Raw genomic sequence first — 17,938 nt, 5'->3', positions numbered from 1 at the left:
AAATTTCATGCCTGTATCACTAACTGAAGTATTTTAGTGAAAAAATTATTTTATCTGCTGCACAATTCCCAGTAAACTCAGGCTACCTTGCCATTGCTCATTTCTCGTGTGTGACATTTGTACTGAAACAGTTATTATTTTTTATTCCTTCTTATTTTCAGTTTTAAAGATTTATTTGTGTATATCATTTGTGTCCTTGTTTTTATATGTCAAGTATCATAATGTCGTCATCACGTCACATCCTGCCGATTTTTAATCTGAGAAAAACAGCATTTGGTTTCAGCAGTAGTGGACGACTCGTTCTCTCACCAAGGTCAACGGTAAGAATCTCTTTCTCTCTCCCTCTCTCAGGATGAATGTTTTTTTCTGAAAGGAGTTTATTTGCTGTTAGCAGTTGATCTTGTTAATTATCTACAGCTGTTATTTTGAAATGTTATTGGTAATGAAAAAGTACCAACATTTCCCAGTTACCTATTAAATTTCTTGAACTCTAGAAGGATATTGTGCAGCAGCTTGTTAAATTCTTGCTTAAATGCAAAATCTGATTTGTTTACAAGATATCGTAATTAAAAAGTGTTAGAATAATAGTTCCAAGAGATTTTAATGACCCAGGACCTACTCCAGGTATAACTGGGCCCTGATATTAACGGCTCAGGTCAAAAGGGTCGGTTGACAAGGGGAACTGGGTTGTAGCAAGGTCCTTTAAATATACTGTATTGTGTCTCCGAGTATACTTAAAGGACCTCGGGTTGTAGATGGTTAACGATGGAGACTTTACAGCAAAAATCTACATTGTACATTTTGCTAATGTGTGAATGCACAATTACCTACTCGTTTGTGTATATCACTCAGTCACTTACGAAGTTATTATTTCTAACTTTGAAAAACGTGTTTTTGTGAATGTTAATTATAACTTGCAATGACATGAGAAAAGTGTTGTTTTAGCTCTTTATCGTCCGTGCTTCTCATCTCAGATATATTTATTAAGCACATTCAATTTGCCATTACTCTTCCAGGAAAACAAACTTCTTGGCCGCCAGCCTGTTTCATATTTTCACAGAAAGCTTTTCTGCACATCAGCACATGCATATATTCCTGTCACTTCATTGATCTTAAAAACCGACACTCATATAAAGATTCCAAATAGGCTGACTTACGAGGAACAGAAAAGAGCCAGCATAAGAAAGCATCATGAGAATATGTCATAAATGCAATCATCTCCGTGGATAAAAAGTGTCTTACGAACAATGCCGAGATACTCGGCGCATTCCGAACTGATCCGAGAGAGAAAACTTGGAGTCGAAGGCGACAGAAAGTGCTACCAAATGCTCATAACCAGGGACCCTAAGATAAAGCATCATCAATGCACACTGAATTGTAGAGAACTGATGGTCATCAATAAATTAACAGTTTTAGTTTTCTGTTGGGATGGCTATTTGTCTGTCTGTCCGCCCTCAGATCCCAAAAACTACTGAGGCCAGAGGGTTGCAAATTGGTATGTTGGTCATCCACCCTGCAATATCAATCATGCCAAATTGCAGCCCTCTAGCTTCAGTAGTTTTTATTTTATTAAAAGTTAAAGTTAGCCATGATCGCGCGTCTGGCACCGCTATAGGTGTCAACAACACATACCACTACCAGGACGTGACTTTAAGATTCATGAGCCGCGGCTGAGAATTTCATGGGCCGTGGCTGAGAGTTTCATACAGCATTATGCGCTGTACAGAAAACTCGATTGTGCCGAAGAAACTTCGGCGCATTTTTTACTTGTTTAGTAGAGTCACGTCAAGGCGGCACTGGAAACATTGTTCCAGTCTTATCTGGTCTTGCATATCTGCAATGCAATTATAATTTCTAAAATATCAAACTCATGAGTAATGTTAAAACTAAAACAGCTGCTGACCATCCTGTGATTAACATCCTGTTAAAACATAAAAATACACCATCCTGTTGCACTTCGTGGTCTTAAACCATATGAGCGATTTCCCATGTGACCAAATGGTATTTCTCATTTCCTCTCTTTTTTATATTTCACTTCTATTTTTATCTGTTCAATATACTGGTTCAATACCACGTATTTTGATGCTAACTTCAGAATTCCATTATCCTGCTTTTTATCACTAGTCATAAAAGAATTGATATTCGTATACGAAAGCACAAATATTCTTATATACACACACATGCATATATATATATATATATATACATATAGTCATATATATACTGTATATGTATATATATATATATACAGTATATATATATATATATATATATATATATATATATACTGTATATATATATATATATATATATATGTATATATATATATATATATATATATATATATATATATATATATATATATATATATAGATATGAATTTTATCACATCACTGTGATTTATATATAGTCATTAAGCTACAAATGTCCTTTAATATCCAATTCACGCTACTTCGGGAATATCCCCGATGAGGAATGATCACCGAAGTGGAATTATAAGTGATAGATGGATCGGTACCGCCGGGTCTCGATCCCTCGACACAGTACCCTCCAACGGTGATGTGATAAAAAATTGATAAAATGAGCTGCGTGCTACAAGCATATGCCAATTAGCTATCATGGTGGAGGTGGAATACCAAAGCTAAGTACAATTTCCCCGCTCTCGACGGTAAACAAGTGGGGCAGATTCGGCGTTAACTTATACCTCTCTTGATGGCTCAGTGGTTACCGTCGACTGCAGTCGTTGGAAGGTACTGTGTCGAGGGATCGAGACCTGGCGGTACCGATCCATTTATCACTTATAATTCCCCTCCGGCGATCATTCCCCATCGGAGATATTCCCGAAGTGGCGTGAATTGGGTATTAAACGACATTTGTGGCTTAATACATAAGTAATAAAGTCAGATAAAAAGAAAATTTGGCAACTGAAATTCAGTTTCTTAGGTCTATATTTTAACCATCTATTATGGACTTTTTAACATTTGAACTTTAATCACAGCTATTTTGCAGAAGCAGTAATCCACCTCATTAATATATTCTCCAATAATAATTGATCTTCAATTACTACATAGAGGATATTTGTTGTTTTCCTCTAAATAACAGCTTTTTCTTCTTTAGTGAACTTAATTCTTTTCAACGTAACTTCAGAATTGATGATCTGGCTTCTTTGAAATTAAGCCACGTGGTGTTAATTTAAAAAGAAAACAGCTGTAGGTGAACCAACGAAGTCATTCAAAAAGGAGGCCCCCGGGTCACCTGAAAGTGTTGACATATTTCGGTTTCTCGAAGGAAACTCGCGGACTATAGAGACCCTTTCCTTCGACCTTGATCTCTTATTATCCTCTGTGATGTTTCCCTGTTTTCTGTTTCTCATGAATTGCAGAGTTTAGAATTCACGCTTCTTTTGAAAACGATAAGTTATATCAGACATGAAGATACTGTACGTGCGCAAAAATTAAATCAAATTCAAATATTAACTAATTCCAGTTAACCCTCTCTTTCCTTTAACGAATAACAATATTATGTCATTTGATTCATAATTTTCGACTGTATTTCTTCACATAATCTACATCTTTTTCTTTATTTGCAACGGTCGTTCATCTCCTTTAGTTGATTAAGGTTTTTTGGGAGAGGGGTGGTTTTCCTAAATTTTGCATACTGCCAAAGTTTGTCACGAAAGTAACGTACGGATGCCCTTTAATGAAAAAGATTGACCCAGGTCTACTGACCCAAAACTGTATCATTGTTTTCCACCTCACCATCCCCCAAGGGTGAACGCTGATTTGGCAACACGCGAGGAAAGATGTGTCACAATGTCATAATTAATGTGTTCATATGCTGTTTCTAGCAATATTTTGAGTACAACATTGTACTCAGTTATGAGAAGATATGTATCTCATAAAGACTTCTTTTTAAGAGACACAAGGAAGTCCCTAAATGCCAATTTGCAAAATGTGGAAAGCACTTCTGTCATCACTGCTTCACCCTCCCTACAATCTCTTTTGACCAAGTACGCTAGACATACTTTTGCTTTTACAGGCGTTTAAATATGGCCCGTCATTACCTTATACAAGAGTGACCACTAAACTTGCTACTTTTCAGATCAACGACAATCAATTTTCATTCAGCACATCCATGGCCTCAGAAGTTATAACAACTAGACAATGGACTATACGCATGATATCAAACGTCACCCTTTGGTTCATGCACGGCAGCCCTGATGATGAGTTCAGTGTCGAAATAGAAGACGCTCAATTAAGAACCAGAAAGGATGTAGAGACTTTTCCTCTCGGCAACCTCTCGACAAACACTTGGCATCGAATGGATTTGCGGGTGGTAAGTTCGCTCTGCTTCTATTTCTGTTAGGCTTCCATTTCTGTGCGAAAGGCAAACATAGATAGGCAACAATAGTTTCGTCAAAAGGAAATGTGACATAAATAGCTATGCCACAAAGTTGGTGAAAGGATCGCCTCAAAACTCAAGAATGAGATAAGTCTGGCTATATACAGGAGCTCAGTCAGAGGAAACAGTGAGGGCTTTTTCTTATCGGTACCATCCTGCTTAAGGAGCACATGCCCTCTTTTCTCAATATCACGACTTCTACCCAAAGAAACCTAATTTCACAAGTATGCCTTCTTGGGAACCTGTGCTTGGAATAACTTCCGTTTTCAATCAGTGTATTAAAATGTGGGTATATGTTTCTTTTTATTTAGGACTTACCCCACCCCCACCCCGCTAATCATAGTCTAAGTTTTCATACAAATGACCAACATATTTTTTTAAGTTAACCCCAAATTATTTAAACAAAATATGTGAAGCCGAATTTCCCTTGACCTTGTACTACAGCTTTGATGTATATCTGTTTTATAGAATTGTGATGAGGCTGCCTCTTCCATTAACTTTATTGATCAATCCTCCGGTATGATTATTCTGGCCATTTCTACCCATTAAGAGGCAATGCCTTGGGTGGCACATTGTAGAAAGTACAAGAAAAAGTGACATTGTCTGCTCTTCAGTTATATATACTGTATATATATATACTGATATATATATATATATATATATATATATATATATATATATATATATATATATATATATATATATATATATATATATATGAACGGAGGACATGGTATATTATATAGACATATATATATAGCTTATATTATATTTATATATATATATATATATTATTTCTTATATATAGCTGTTATATCTGTTAGGTTTATATATATATATATATATATATATATATATATATATATATATATATATATATATATTAAAGTCAATTTTAGCGCCTATTCCAATTCATAAACATGATTCTTTTATGTTTTTCTAACATGAACAAAAACTGTCCAATTCTGTTCTCCATGTTCACATCTGTTTTCCGTTCACACGTGTTTTATACCGCTGAATTCTCTTTTCCAGTGATTTACCAGTTTCACCAAAGTACACTTTCATATACGCTGCCTTTAGTTTGGTCAGAAGCGTTACAAGATTTTTTTTTTCAGTGTGCTGTTGTTCGTAAGAATACAGTCTTTAACCAGATAAAGAATCTTTACGGTTACTACTACATGGCATTAAAAGTAAGTTTTTGTGTTTCATGTTTCTGTCTTGCAATTACCGAATTAAGTCTTTCCCCATTTCAATGCATGTCTAATGCATTATCAGGATAGCTTAATTTCTTATTTATATTTCAAATTACATCTGTTGTATCACCAATATAATCAGGGCTGCATACACATAATGCTTTTTTTTTAAACTTAAGTGATTACTTAAATCTTAAATTCACTGTTGTGGCTCGAATACTGTAAATTTGAATTCAACAGGAAATATTTTTAAAATTACGGTATTGCCATGGGAAATCTCAGAAAACCAAAAGTGCATCAAATACATAAACGACAAATATTTCTGGATGGATAACGAAAATGTCAATAAGTTCTCTGACTTTCTGAATGAACTGGAGCCATCGATAAACTCTAACACAGAGACGAAAAGGATTTTAGCTTTTCCTTTTTGGGTTACCGAATACACAGGGTGTCTGGTGAAGGAATAAAAAAATACTTTACTTCAGAATTTACATGTTTTATTTTTTCTAGGAAAAAGACAATATTAATTAAATTGTTTAAAAATGTTCTACGAAAGTATAAGAACCCCGGAAGTATTTTGCATTTTCTCTCTGTTACTCCTTTGCATTCTTTTTCTGATTTGCACTCTTTTGATTTGTGACCGCTTTGGTACTGACTCATACGCAGAAGATGAGTTTAGATACAGCGTGCAGAAAATTCCTTAAAGTATTAATGCGTGTGTACATTTTATTTGGGCCAAAACGATAAGGTTAAGAAATTAATGATCGAATCAATGTTTTCAGGATATGCAACCCTGAATATACTGATGATGAAATAGATGTATTTAGGATTATAGCCGAAAAATGGAAATAGCCTTCCCTCCCCGTACCAAGCAAAAGACTTTTGCGATGGAAACAAAAGAAAAACATAAAACAAAAACTAACCTTTAATGCCATGTTGTATTAACTTTGAGGATGTTTCACATTTGCTTAAAAAGTGTGTATATTACATTTCAAGTGATTCATGTGAACACCATTAAAAATGTGTAAGACGTGCAAAGGATAACAGGACAGTTTTTTCATGATTCTTAATGTTAGATAGATAAATCGAATCTGGTTTTATAAGCAAAAATTTCTGTAAGACTGTGAATATCAGCCTAGAAATGTATAAACTTGATAAATTTACTTTAAATGAAATTCGTAAAATTCATAGATTTGCAGGAGTGTTGATAGTAACAGTTTAAAAGACAACAAAAAGTCCCCATCATATTCACTGCAATATTTTATGCTCTAGCTCCTTTGAAAATGTCCAAATGCTTGAAACCTCGTGTTCCTATGAATATATATACTATATATGTACTTGTTCAAAGTCCCAGTTTTCACTCACCTTCTGACGTGGATTTTATAATATTCTCAAGCACGTGTCCCCCTGCATTGATATATATATATATATATATATATATATATATATATATATATATATATATATATATATATATATATATATATATATATATATACTGACACACACACACACACACACACACACACACATATATATATATGTATATGTATATATATATATACATATATATATATATATATATCCAATATATATCAATGCGGCACGAAGGGACACGTGCTTGAGAATATTATAAAATCCATGTCAGAAGGTGAGTGAAAACTGGGACTTTTGCCAAGTACTTTCGTAGTTTATTCAACATTTTCAAGTTCATACAGAATACAAAAAAAGTTGACAGAGCCTTATATACAAAAATAGAAGTGGGGGCGGGGTTACAGTTTGTTAATCTGGGCAGCATGTTCTGCAAACAAAAAAGACAGGGACAAAGTATCAAGGGACAATCCAGGGTGGAGATTAACATTCCTGGTGGACGTAGCTTCAATAAACACAGTTTCTAGCAGATTCCTTTTCTGATGGTCGTTGACCTTGTAGATTATCGTCGACTTATCCCAGCTCACTGCATGGCCTGTCTCAAGCCAATAATGTGCAATGCCATTATTTGATAAGCCTCTTGAAATGATATATTTGTGTTGGGAGCTTCTTACTTTTAGTCCTTTTGATGTTTGACCAATATAAATCTTATACATTCTTTGCAAGGAATACTGTATACAATATTGTTTGAATTGGGCTTGGTGTTCTTAATTAGTTTATTTCTAAAAGTATTAAGGACAGCCCGCCCAATTCAAACAATATTGTATACAGATTAACAAACTCTAACCCCAACCCCCTTCTGTTTTTGTATATGAGGCTCTGTCAACTTCTTTTGTATTCAGTATGAACTTAAAAATGTAGAATAAACTACAAAAGTACTTGTCCAAAGTCCCGGTCTTCACTCACCTTTTGATGTGGATTTTATAATATATATATATATATATACATATATATATATATATATATATATATATATATATATATATATATATATATATATATAAACACAGTATATGGGTGTGTGTGTGAGTGGGTGCGTGTATGCCGATAACCGATGAGGCAGGCCATTGTCAATTGAGGAGGTAATTGTGTCACCATCATTGGTAACTTTACTTTTATTATGTCCCACAGCAATTAAGGTCTCGACTTTCTTCACAGGGATCAGAGGGGCGTAAATTTTCCATCGACATCCCTGGCTTCAAGGAGTGGACAACGACCAAAGACATTTCTCCTCCACAATATGTTACACTTACTGCACCTGGAGATTTCGAATTACACAACGTGAACCACTCGGGTAAAAACAAGGAAAAAACTGTTTTCATTTAATGGTAATATTCGAATGCTCCGTCTTTTTGTGTAGATGGACGTAGTCTCGTACAAAGTTATTTTTCATAACATTTATGTTCCACATAACAGTCTTTTTCAGAAACACTCTACTGGCGCAGTGTCTCCTGGTTGTAGCTAGTCTGGCACTCTGCTACATTGCCGTCGATCTTGTTCTGAAATGCAAGGCTAAATGCAAGGCTACACGTAACAGGAACAAGGCAGGTGAGGGAAAATATAATTAATAGTGCACCTACATTCTCATACTGACAAACTAATATTATATATATACATATGTACAGTATATGTATATGTATATATATATATATATATATATATATATATATATATATATATATATGTATATATATACATATATATATATATATATATATATATATATGAATATATATATATATATATATATATATATATATATATATATATATATATATATATATATATATATATATATGACTTTTTTATCACATCACCGTGATTCATATACAATCAGAAAGCTACAAACGTCCTTTAATATCCAATTCGCTCTACCTCGGAAATAATATATTTTCATATATGTTACCGAAGGGGAACTTTTTTTTTAGTTGATAATAAGTACGCCGTCCCGTGGGCTCGAACCAACGAAGGACAGGAACTCAGGACTACAGGGACGCATTAACCCAGTCGGCCACAAGAGAGATATAAGTGGATATCGGCTCCCATCAACTCACCCGTCGAACTCAGGTGTTTTGCATTTGGAGACGATATCCACCCACCTCTGCCATGTTGACCATGTAATGCGTTTGTCGCAGGCAGCCATATTATGACTTTTTATCACATCACCGTGATTCATATACAATCAGAAAGCTACAAACGTCCTTTAATATCCAATTCGCTCTACCTCGGAAATAATATATTTTCATATATGTTACCGAAGGGGAATTTTTAGTTGATAATAAGTACGCCGTCCCGTGGGCTCGAACCAACGAAGGACAGGAACTCAGGACTACAGGGACGCATTAACCCAGTCGGCCACAAGAGAGGTATAAGTGGATATCGGCTCCCATCAACTCACCCGTCGAACTCAGGTGTTTTGCATTTGGAGACGATATCCACCCACCTCTGCCATGTTGACCGTGTAATGCGTTTGTCGCACGCAGCCATATTATGACTTTTTATCACATCACCGTGATTCATATACAATCAGAAAGCTACAAACGTCCTTTAATATCCAATTCGCTCTACCTCGGAAATAATATATTTTCATATATGTTACCGAAGGGGAATTTTTTTAGTTGATAATAAAGGCACGCCGTCCCGTGGGCTCGAACCAACGAAGGACAGGAACTCAGGTCAACATTAACCCAGTCGGCCACAAGAGAGGTATATAAGTGGATATCGCTCCCATCAACTCACCCGTCGAACTCAGGTGTTTTGCATTTGGAGACGATATCCACCGACCTCTGCCATGTTGGTGTAATGCGTTGATCATACGCAGCCATATTATGACTTTTTATCACATCACCGTGATTCATATACAATCAGAAAGCTACAAACGTCCTTTAATATCCAATTCGCTCTACCACGGAAATAATATATTTTCATATATGTTACCAAAAGGGATTTTTTTTTAGTTGATAATAACGCCGTCCGTGGGCTCGAACCAACGAAGGACAGGAACTCAGGACTACAGGGATGCATTAACCCAGTCGGCCACAAGAGAGGTATAAGTGGATATCGGCTCCCATCAACTCACCCGTCGAACTCAGGTGTTTTGCATTTGGAGACGATATCCACCCACCCTGCCATGTTGACCGTGTAATCGTTTGTCGACGCAGCCATATTATGACTTTTTTATCACATCACCGTGATTCATATACAATCAGAAAGCTACAAACGTCCTTTAATATCAATTCGCTCTACCACGGAAATAATATATTTTTATATATGTTACCGAAGGGGAATTTTTTTTAGTTGATAATAAGTACGCCGTCCCGTTACACGGTCAACATGGCAGAGGTGGGTGGATATCGTCTCCAAATGCAAAACACCTGAGTTCGACGGGTGAGTTGATGGGAGCCGATATCCACTTATACCTCTCTTGTGGCCAACTGGGTTAATGTGTCCCTGTAGTCCTGAGTTCCTGTCCTTCGTTGGTTCGAGCCCACGGGACGGCGCACTTATTATCGACTAAAAAAAATATTCCCCTTCGGTATCATATATGAAAATATATTATTTCCGAGGTAGAGCGAATTGGATATTAAAGGACGTTTGTAGCTTTCGATTGTATATCAATCACGGTGATGTGATAAAAGTCATAATATGGCTGCGTGCGACAAACGCATTACACGGTCAACATGGCAGAGGTGGATATCGTCTCCAAATGCAAAACACCGGAGTTCGACGGGTGAGTTGATGGAGCCGATATCCACTTATACCCTCTTGTGGCCGACTGGTTAATGCGTCCCTGTAGTCCTGAGTTCCTGTCCTTCGTTGGTCTGAGCCCACGGGACGGCGTACTTATTATCAACTAAAAATTCCCCTTCGGTAACATATATGAAAATATATTATTTCCGAGGTAGAGCGAATTGATATTAAAGGACGTTTGTAGCTTTCTGATTATATATATATATATATATATATATATATATATATATATATATATATATATATATATATACACGAATTCAAATACATAAGCTGATTATATTGTATATAAGTTTGTGTATGCGTGTACCTAAGAGAGAGAGAGAGAGAGAGAGAGAAATAGCTTTTAATTCCATCACATTATGGAAAAACTTATTTTTTTGCACGCTAAACTGACTGCCTGACTATTTCATCAGCAAGTCAAAGTAAACAACATTAAAGTTTGACTTTTATGGTGTTTTATGCTATTACTCTTCTGTAAATTGCCTGTAAGCAGATTTCTGATTGTCCACTCCTACAGTCACTTATGAGATGTTTGGAATGAGCAAGATCTTACAGCAAAAAAAAAAAAAAAAACTTTCTGAACTTTGTAACTGATAACATTTAAACCATTCATTACGCCGTTTCGAAATGGTTATTCGTCTGTTCAGTATTCCTTTCGGTTGCTGCTCAGCATTACGAACCGATACTTGAAATGATAATTGTTGGCTCAAGCTAAGTTACATCCCCGCTCATTGAGAATATCAAGTCACTTTTCTCAGGTGTTCTTAAGAATATTTACTGAAAGTGAAATGAGCCAACACGAACCCCTCTTGTCGAATGTATCATCCCTGCCTGTCTATCAACGGTGAGCACAAACTAGACACCGCTCTTGTAATTGTGGAAATGCGCCCAACTGTTGGCACAATAGATTTTGAGTTGGCAGTTCGGATGACCACATTACTTATGTTTAGTATTACAAATACGACAACTGGAGGTCTCTGTGTTTAAAAATGAAGTTCTTTGTATGCGTTTATCATCATATGAGCCCCATACAGAGCTCCTTTAAATTTCGCCCGTTATTATTGATGATATCCAATCACAGTGACCATTTGATACCGAAATCCAAGCTTACGGGCAACAGTTCTGTTCTGGGTTTTCATGTTATTTCTTGTTCCTCGTTTCAATAAAAAACAAGTAAAATATGCGCCGAAGTTTCTTTGACGCAATCGAGTGTTCTGTACAGCGTATAATGCTATATGAAACTCTCAGCCACGGCCCATGAAACTCTCAGCCGCAGCCCGGTGGTGGCCTGTGTTGTTGGCACCTACAGCAGTGCTAGAAGCACGATCATGGCTAACTTTAACCTTAGATAAAGTAAAAACTAGTGAGGCTAGAGGGCTGTAATTTGGTATGTTTGATGATTGGAGGGTGGATGATCAACATACCAAGTTACAGCCCTCTAGCCTTAGTAGTTTTTAAGATCTGAGGCCGGACAGAAAAGTGCGACTGAGAGGCAAATAGTCATCTCAACAGTTTTCTTTTGCAGAAAACTAAAACTTGATCCAAATTCAGTTTCCTATGTCTACACCGACACTATTCTTCCTCCATCAGTCTTTCTGTCAGCTGTTTTATATTCTCAGACTAAGTAATAAGGTTTCAATAACAAGGTCTTCATCTAAGATTCTGGCTAATTTATGCTGTCAGTATGGTGTCTACAAATTTCTTTACAATCTTGGGCTGTTATTTAGGAGGCAATTTTTTTTTACAACCCAAAGTGAGGCCAGGAAACCCACCTGCCCGAAAAGATGAGATGATCTACGAAGAGGCTGAAGACTACCTGAGTTACAGGCCACGCGATCTCGGAGAAGCCGCCCTTCCTCTAGAACAACAGCCGCCTGTTCCTCTTGTTCCTCCTTCGCCACTTATTCGGGAATCTTCGTGTTCACACACCAGTGAAAACAGCACATATGGAAGTCTTGGGAACTTTCAGTGAATTAGGTGATACACAAGGTCATCTCCCATGAAAATTCCCTAGCGGTGTTAAGATGTCTAACATCGACCTGAAAGATGACAAATAATAAGTAGATACTGAATTTTTAGTGAAGTTCGTGTTATTGTGAAAGTGAAAACATAAACACTCAGGAATAATGAGTTACGTTAAACAAATGTTCCAAGGCAAGACATTGATACTGAATATTATATTTAAATGATCACTTTATTTAAACAGAGTCAGTGACGTTTGGTATATATTGCAATGGGAGAGGGCAAAGTAAACCATAAGTTTTAAATGATAGTCTTAGAAGCTTATATTTTAAAAAATGTAACTCCATTGACAATTCCAGTGCCACTGCTTCAAAATCAATAGGAGCTGGAAAACGTGATATGTTAATTAATGTTTTAGTCACCATTTCTTCTCACTTCCATTAACTGAATCAACCTTATCCTTAACGTTCCGAGAGCCTTTAAGTAACGTTTTGGAAACAAAGAAATGGAAAAAGTACGTTCATTGCATTAAAATTTTACCAAAAATCACCAAAAATAGGAATGTAAACTGTTTCCCACATAATATGGAAGCACAAGGCTTACTGCTTGTTTTTAAGAGCTGATTTTGGAGTCAGGAAACTTATAAATTAAACTTTGTTACCGTTTTCAGGGAGTAGAGTTTTCAGGCAGTAATGCGAAGACTTAGCGCCTGGCGGTTTCGCGATGGGCATTTCATTTAGTAGTTTGGCTATTAAAACTTCTATCCCATTATTAGCATTTCAAACAAAGTTCTCTCTTCCAAAGCAGCAATTTCAAAATTATCATTTTAGAGAAACATCTCCGTGGTAGGCCTAGTAGAGTGTTTCAGCTGCACGCTGTGAGATAGGTCGGCAAGTTTCTGCATGAAATGAATTCGCTCTAGACGGCACGAAGCCCAAAAAAGGCTTCAGGAATAAAACTGAAAGGAACATATCATACTGATAAAGCAATAAACACATCACATTTATCCAGTGTGATGTTTACATCATTACCCTATACAATACTTCATTTGAATGGCCTTATTGGATGGCGCCTCTCAAGTTTTCAGCGAGTACTTTGCCCTGCCCCCTGCCCAACGAATGTTCGAGTGCCTTATGTGTCACCGGAGCCTAGCATATCTTCCGCGGTCACCTTCGAAGTAATGACAAAACCCATCAGTAGTATAATAAACGTAACGTCGTGTGTAAATTTTTGTAAAATTACAGTTAGTGTTATCCACACAGTTCATTAGTTATATAAACAAGAAAAATGGTTTAATTTTGATGATAAAATGAATTATGTGCTTATAACTACTCACACTCTAAAGCTACGGAATTATACAGAACGGTGACGTGGTCAGAGGACAAAATTATGGACTGCTGTTCAACAGTTTGTCTGTTTGAAGAATTCAACAAGTGGTTTGAATAGTCTTCCGAAGACACGTCATGTTTATTACCCCTAAATACTCTCACTGAGTAGTATTCGGTACTTACGACATGCATTCCTCTTTTATAAATCTATGTAAAGACATGCTATATGTGAGGACCATATATCAAATTTTGGATTTGACAAACCTAACCTATCGAAATACTTAGAACTTACCAATGTAAATGCCAAACTTAATTTTGATGGTAAGCTATATAATGGAATTAATTAGAAGTTAAGCTGAATGATATTAGATCTGTGCTTGGATTCCTATGGGAATAGTTCTGTTGTCTTATAGGCTTCAGACTAATTTGTGACCTATTGGTAATCAGATAGTTATCTCCTTCATTGCGCATTTGCCTTTGAGATTTACTAAAAAATCTATACAATTATATAATCAATACTGGTCGTATCTCATACAGTTTGTATCCTGTATGTCCACATGACAGGTATGCGATCTTCGACTGACCTCCTTAGCCAGAATCCTGACTAAGAACAGAAAGATTTACTCCGGATGTATTAAATTTTAGGAAGTGAATAGCTGACCTGATTCCTTACGTGTATAATAATGTTGAAAATTATCGTCTTTATGATTTAAAATTTATTATGATGTCAGATGATTTTTTCCCGCAAAAACTGGAAAAATTTGTCACCGTTTATTTGTTAACTTGTTGGCAACATGTTCTGAGATAATTATGTAAGATACGGTTCCCGCTGGTTTTGATGTCCAGTTCAAGAGATATTTCCCCTTTCGAGACTCGTATTTTCAGCGAAAATTGATGCAGTTTGGCCCTAGACTATGATGATATTGTATATGGTTTATGTAACAAAGGAACTGGCTTGTGATTATAAAGAAAAACGGGAAACACCTTAGGATAATTCATTTCTTCTACTAGTGATGATGCAATTCTGCTTTAATTTTATATTACAATATCAATTAAAGTATCATTTTTTTATTGACTTCAAAGTTATCTTTGCCTCTTTTTATAGTATACACTCGTTATTTTCAACTTTGTTTTGTTTCTGTTTTTTCCTTACACTTTCATTTATATTTCATTATTTGTTAATATTATGGGCTTCAGTTTTATTCAAGTTCAAATTTTAGTAAGTAAGACGATATGTCATATACTTTAATTATACATCAAACCTAACAAATAAATGATATCCTCAGTGTGAAGGCCTGGTTTATTTATGGTTGCTTGTCCTTTTTAGGCAGTTATCACATGCAAATAATTTCAGTGTAAATTTAGTGTAAATACATAGTGTAAATATGTAGAAAAGCAACAAATAATTTAGCATATGCTTTATTTTTCTGGACATCATATTAATATGGAAATCTCCGAATTCTCTTCAATGTTCCTACAAGCATTATGTGTTGTCAGTCCTGAATTACTGGTTAATGAACTACAGACCATTAGGAATATAGGTATTGACTTATGTCGAAAATATTAATTGTAAATGTAATCTTTACATATGGTAACCCTGAAAAAAAAAATTACTTATAAGACGCTGTCCTCAACAGAGTAACAGCATTGTAAAATCCCACTGTGATTAATTCCATTGAGCCAAAAGTAGAAAGCTTTTTTTACATCTTGTTATGAAACTCCCACAGGAGTTTCATAACAAGATGTAAAAATATTATTTCCAGAAACCTCATAGGCTCTGCATTGATACAGCTGTCAAATAAAAATAAAAATAATCAAAGTCCAGGTCAGCACACTCTTGACTCCCTCCCGCACAAGATATTTGAAGGAGGTTTAAAAGAGCAAATAAAGGATCTGTTATCCGTGTCAATGTCTTTTGCTTCTCCTTGGTTATCTAGTCACCTGAGTCAATCCTAGATGGCTGTTACTTAACTTAAAAGTAATGACCTTTGTAAGAATTAAAATGGTCGTACCCCTTCACATAATTAGCTGTTGTTGATAAAACCGAGTTTGCTCTGTTGTTTCATTGTATGTACTCTGATGTAAAATGCCATAAAATAAAGGTGAAAGATCTTGTACTCTGCTGCTTCAATTTCCTTGTGGCCATATACTGAGTTCATGCTCTATATCACGTTTATATCGCCCATGCAAGGGGGTGTGTCGAGAAAACTAGTCTTTCCTAACATTTCCCTGTCCTTTTACCCCTGCTTTTTCGCTTTCCCTGGTCCCCTACAAAACACATGGCCGATTCTGTTGCCTAATTTCGCCCCTTTTCTCTCAAACACAGAAATATACACGAGTGGAGGGAAGCTGCCGATTACAGTCTCGCAGAACAGAGGACTCGGCCAGCGAGGATAAGCCGTGAGCTGAGGGAGTTCAATGAATTCAGTCTTTCCTCTGCTGTGCATTAACACATACTCTATCAAACGATTTGGCAAGGTTTGGAGCTCGTTTGAATCTTTCGGGCACGCTTGCTGATTTGAAACAATTCCACTTTGTATCAAGGTTTATTCCTAGGGCTACCGGTAATAGAAATAGTGTGTGAATTGTGTGGTTTTGATATAATTCAGTTTAATTTAAATTTCATTTGTACAGGGGTTCATCACTGTGATTATTAAGGACTGAACTCGTCTGGACTGTGCTATTTCATATATTTCACTTTTACTTAAGCGTTAGCTTATTGTACCATTTTGTTTTTGTTTTCTTGGATTTTCCTACATCTGTTGAATAAATTGTAAAGCGTGGAGACGTACTTTTTTGTGAAAACCTAAGAATCTGCTAGATCTGGTAAAACCTAGTATATATATATATATATATATATATATATATATATATATATATATATACATATATATATATATATATATATATATATATATATATATATATATATATATATATATATATATATATATATATATATAATCCCAAAGGAAAAAGACAGGCAGAAGTTCAGTAGTACCAGAGCTTTCACGTTTATTGACGCATCGTCGGGGCATCAAGTCACAGAGACGTTTGTGCCCCGACGATGCGTCAATAAACGTGAAAGCGCTTGGTACTACTGAACTTCTGCCTGTCTTTTCCTTTGGGATTCGCTTATACACTGAAGTCACGTGCATCTACTGTGATTTTTTAAGGATATATATATATATATATATATATATATATATATATATATATATATATATATATATATATATATATATATATATATACACACACACACACACACACACAATCTGTCGGTCTATTCACTCGTAAGATTAACTGTCCTGTCAAAGCAAAAAGAGTTTGAAGTGACGGAATTCTAAGGGATCTGAAAATCCATTCCTAACGACATCCTATAGAATTTACTTCCGAGAGAGAGAGAGAGAGAGAGAAAGTGTGTACTGTGTAGCCCGTGTCAGGCAACGTAAATTTCTTTTATTGGAAATTGAAGGTTACTTTTGACTCGGGGCCAGTGGGAGACGCAGCCAGCGTCAAGCACTACAGTAGTGTGTGAAATGAGGACCTGAATAAGAGGTTAACTCTTTCTAGACATTGCTCCACCTAAAGAGCTTTGCATGTGGCAACTCTAGCACCAGACCGACACATCACAAGCACAGGCCCCAAGACTAAAAAAAAGAGAACTTAATAATTTCCACAGTACCTCTAAAGTTAGCAAAAAAAAAAAAAAAAGCTTAATATGGGTGCCACATGGTACAGTACTGGACGACAAAGTTACTGAAAGTTTGATCAAAAGTATCCTCATTTCAAAAATATTGTTTTCCCAACGGAAAAAAATAAACTTCATGATATATGAATTAGCCGATCTCTGAAGTTTTTAACTGT

General features: G+C 35.8%; 1 protein-coding gene across 1 annotated transcript; it reads left to right on the top strand.

The window, feature by feature from the left end:
• The first annotated feature begins 221 nt into the window (after nucleotides 1–221).
• LOC136838941 (uncharacterized) lies at nucleotides 222–16,853 on the top strand. Its single transcript, XM_067104636.1, has 5 exons — nucleotides 222–320; nucleotides 4,102–4,335; nucleotides 8,184–8,319; nucleotides 8,442–8,573; nucleotides 16,395–16,853. The coding sequence occupies exons 1-5, from the start codon at nucleotides 222–224 to the stop codon at nucleotides 16,463–16,465; spliced, it is 672 nt and encodes a 223-aa protein (XP_066960737.1). The 3' UTR covers nucleotides 16,466–16,853.
• The last annotated feature ends 1,085 nt before the right edge of the window (nucleotides 16,854–17,938 follow it).

This window comes from Macrobrachium rosenbergii, chromosome 5 (assembly GCF_040412425.1).
Source record: "Macrobrachium rosenbergii isolate ZJJX-2024 chromosome 5, ASM4041242v1, whole genome shotgun sequence".
Classification (NCBI taxonomy): domain Eukaryota; kingdom Metazoa; phylum Arthropoda; class Malacostraca; order Decapoda; family Palaemonidae; genus Macrobrachium; species Macrobrachium rosenbergii.
This window is presented reverse-complemented; position numbering and strand designations above follow the sequence as displayed.

Coding starts and splice junctions, on each gene's coding strand:
- LOC136838941 (XM_067104636.1), top strand. CDS start 222: ATGTCGTCATCACGTCACATCCTGCCGATTTTTAATCTGAGAAAAACA. Junction 4,336..8,183: donor ATCGAATGGATTTGCGGGTG/GTAAGTTCGCTC, acceptor CTTTCTTCACAG/GGATCAGAGGGGCGTAAATT. Junction 8,320..8,441: donor ACACAACGTGAACCACTCGG/GTAAAAACAAGG, acceptor TCCACATAACAG/TCTTTTTCAGAAACACTCTA.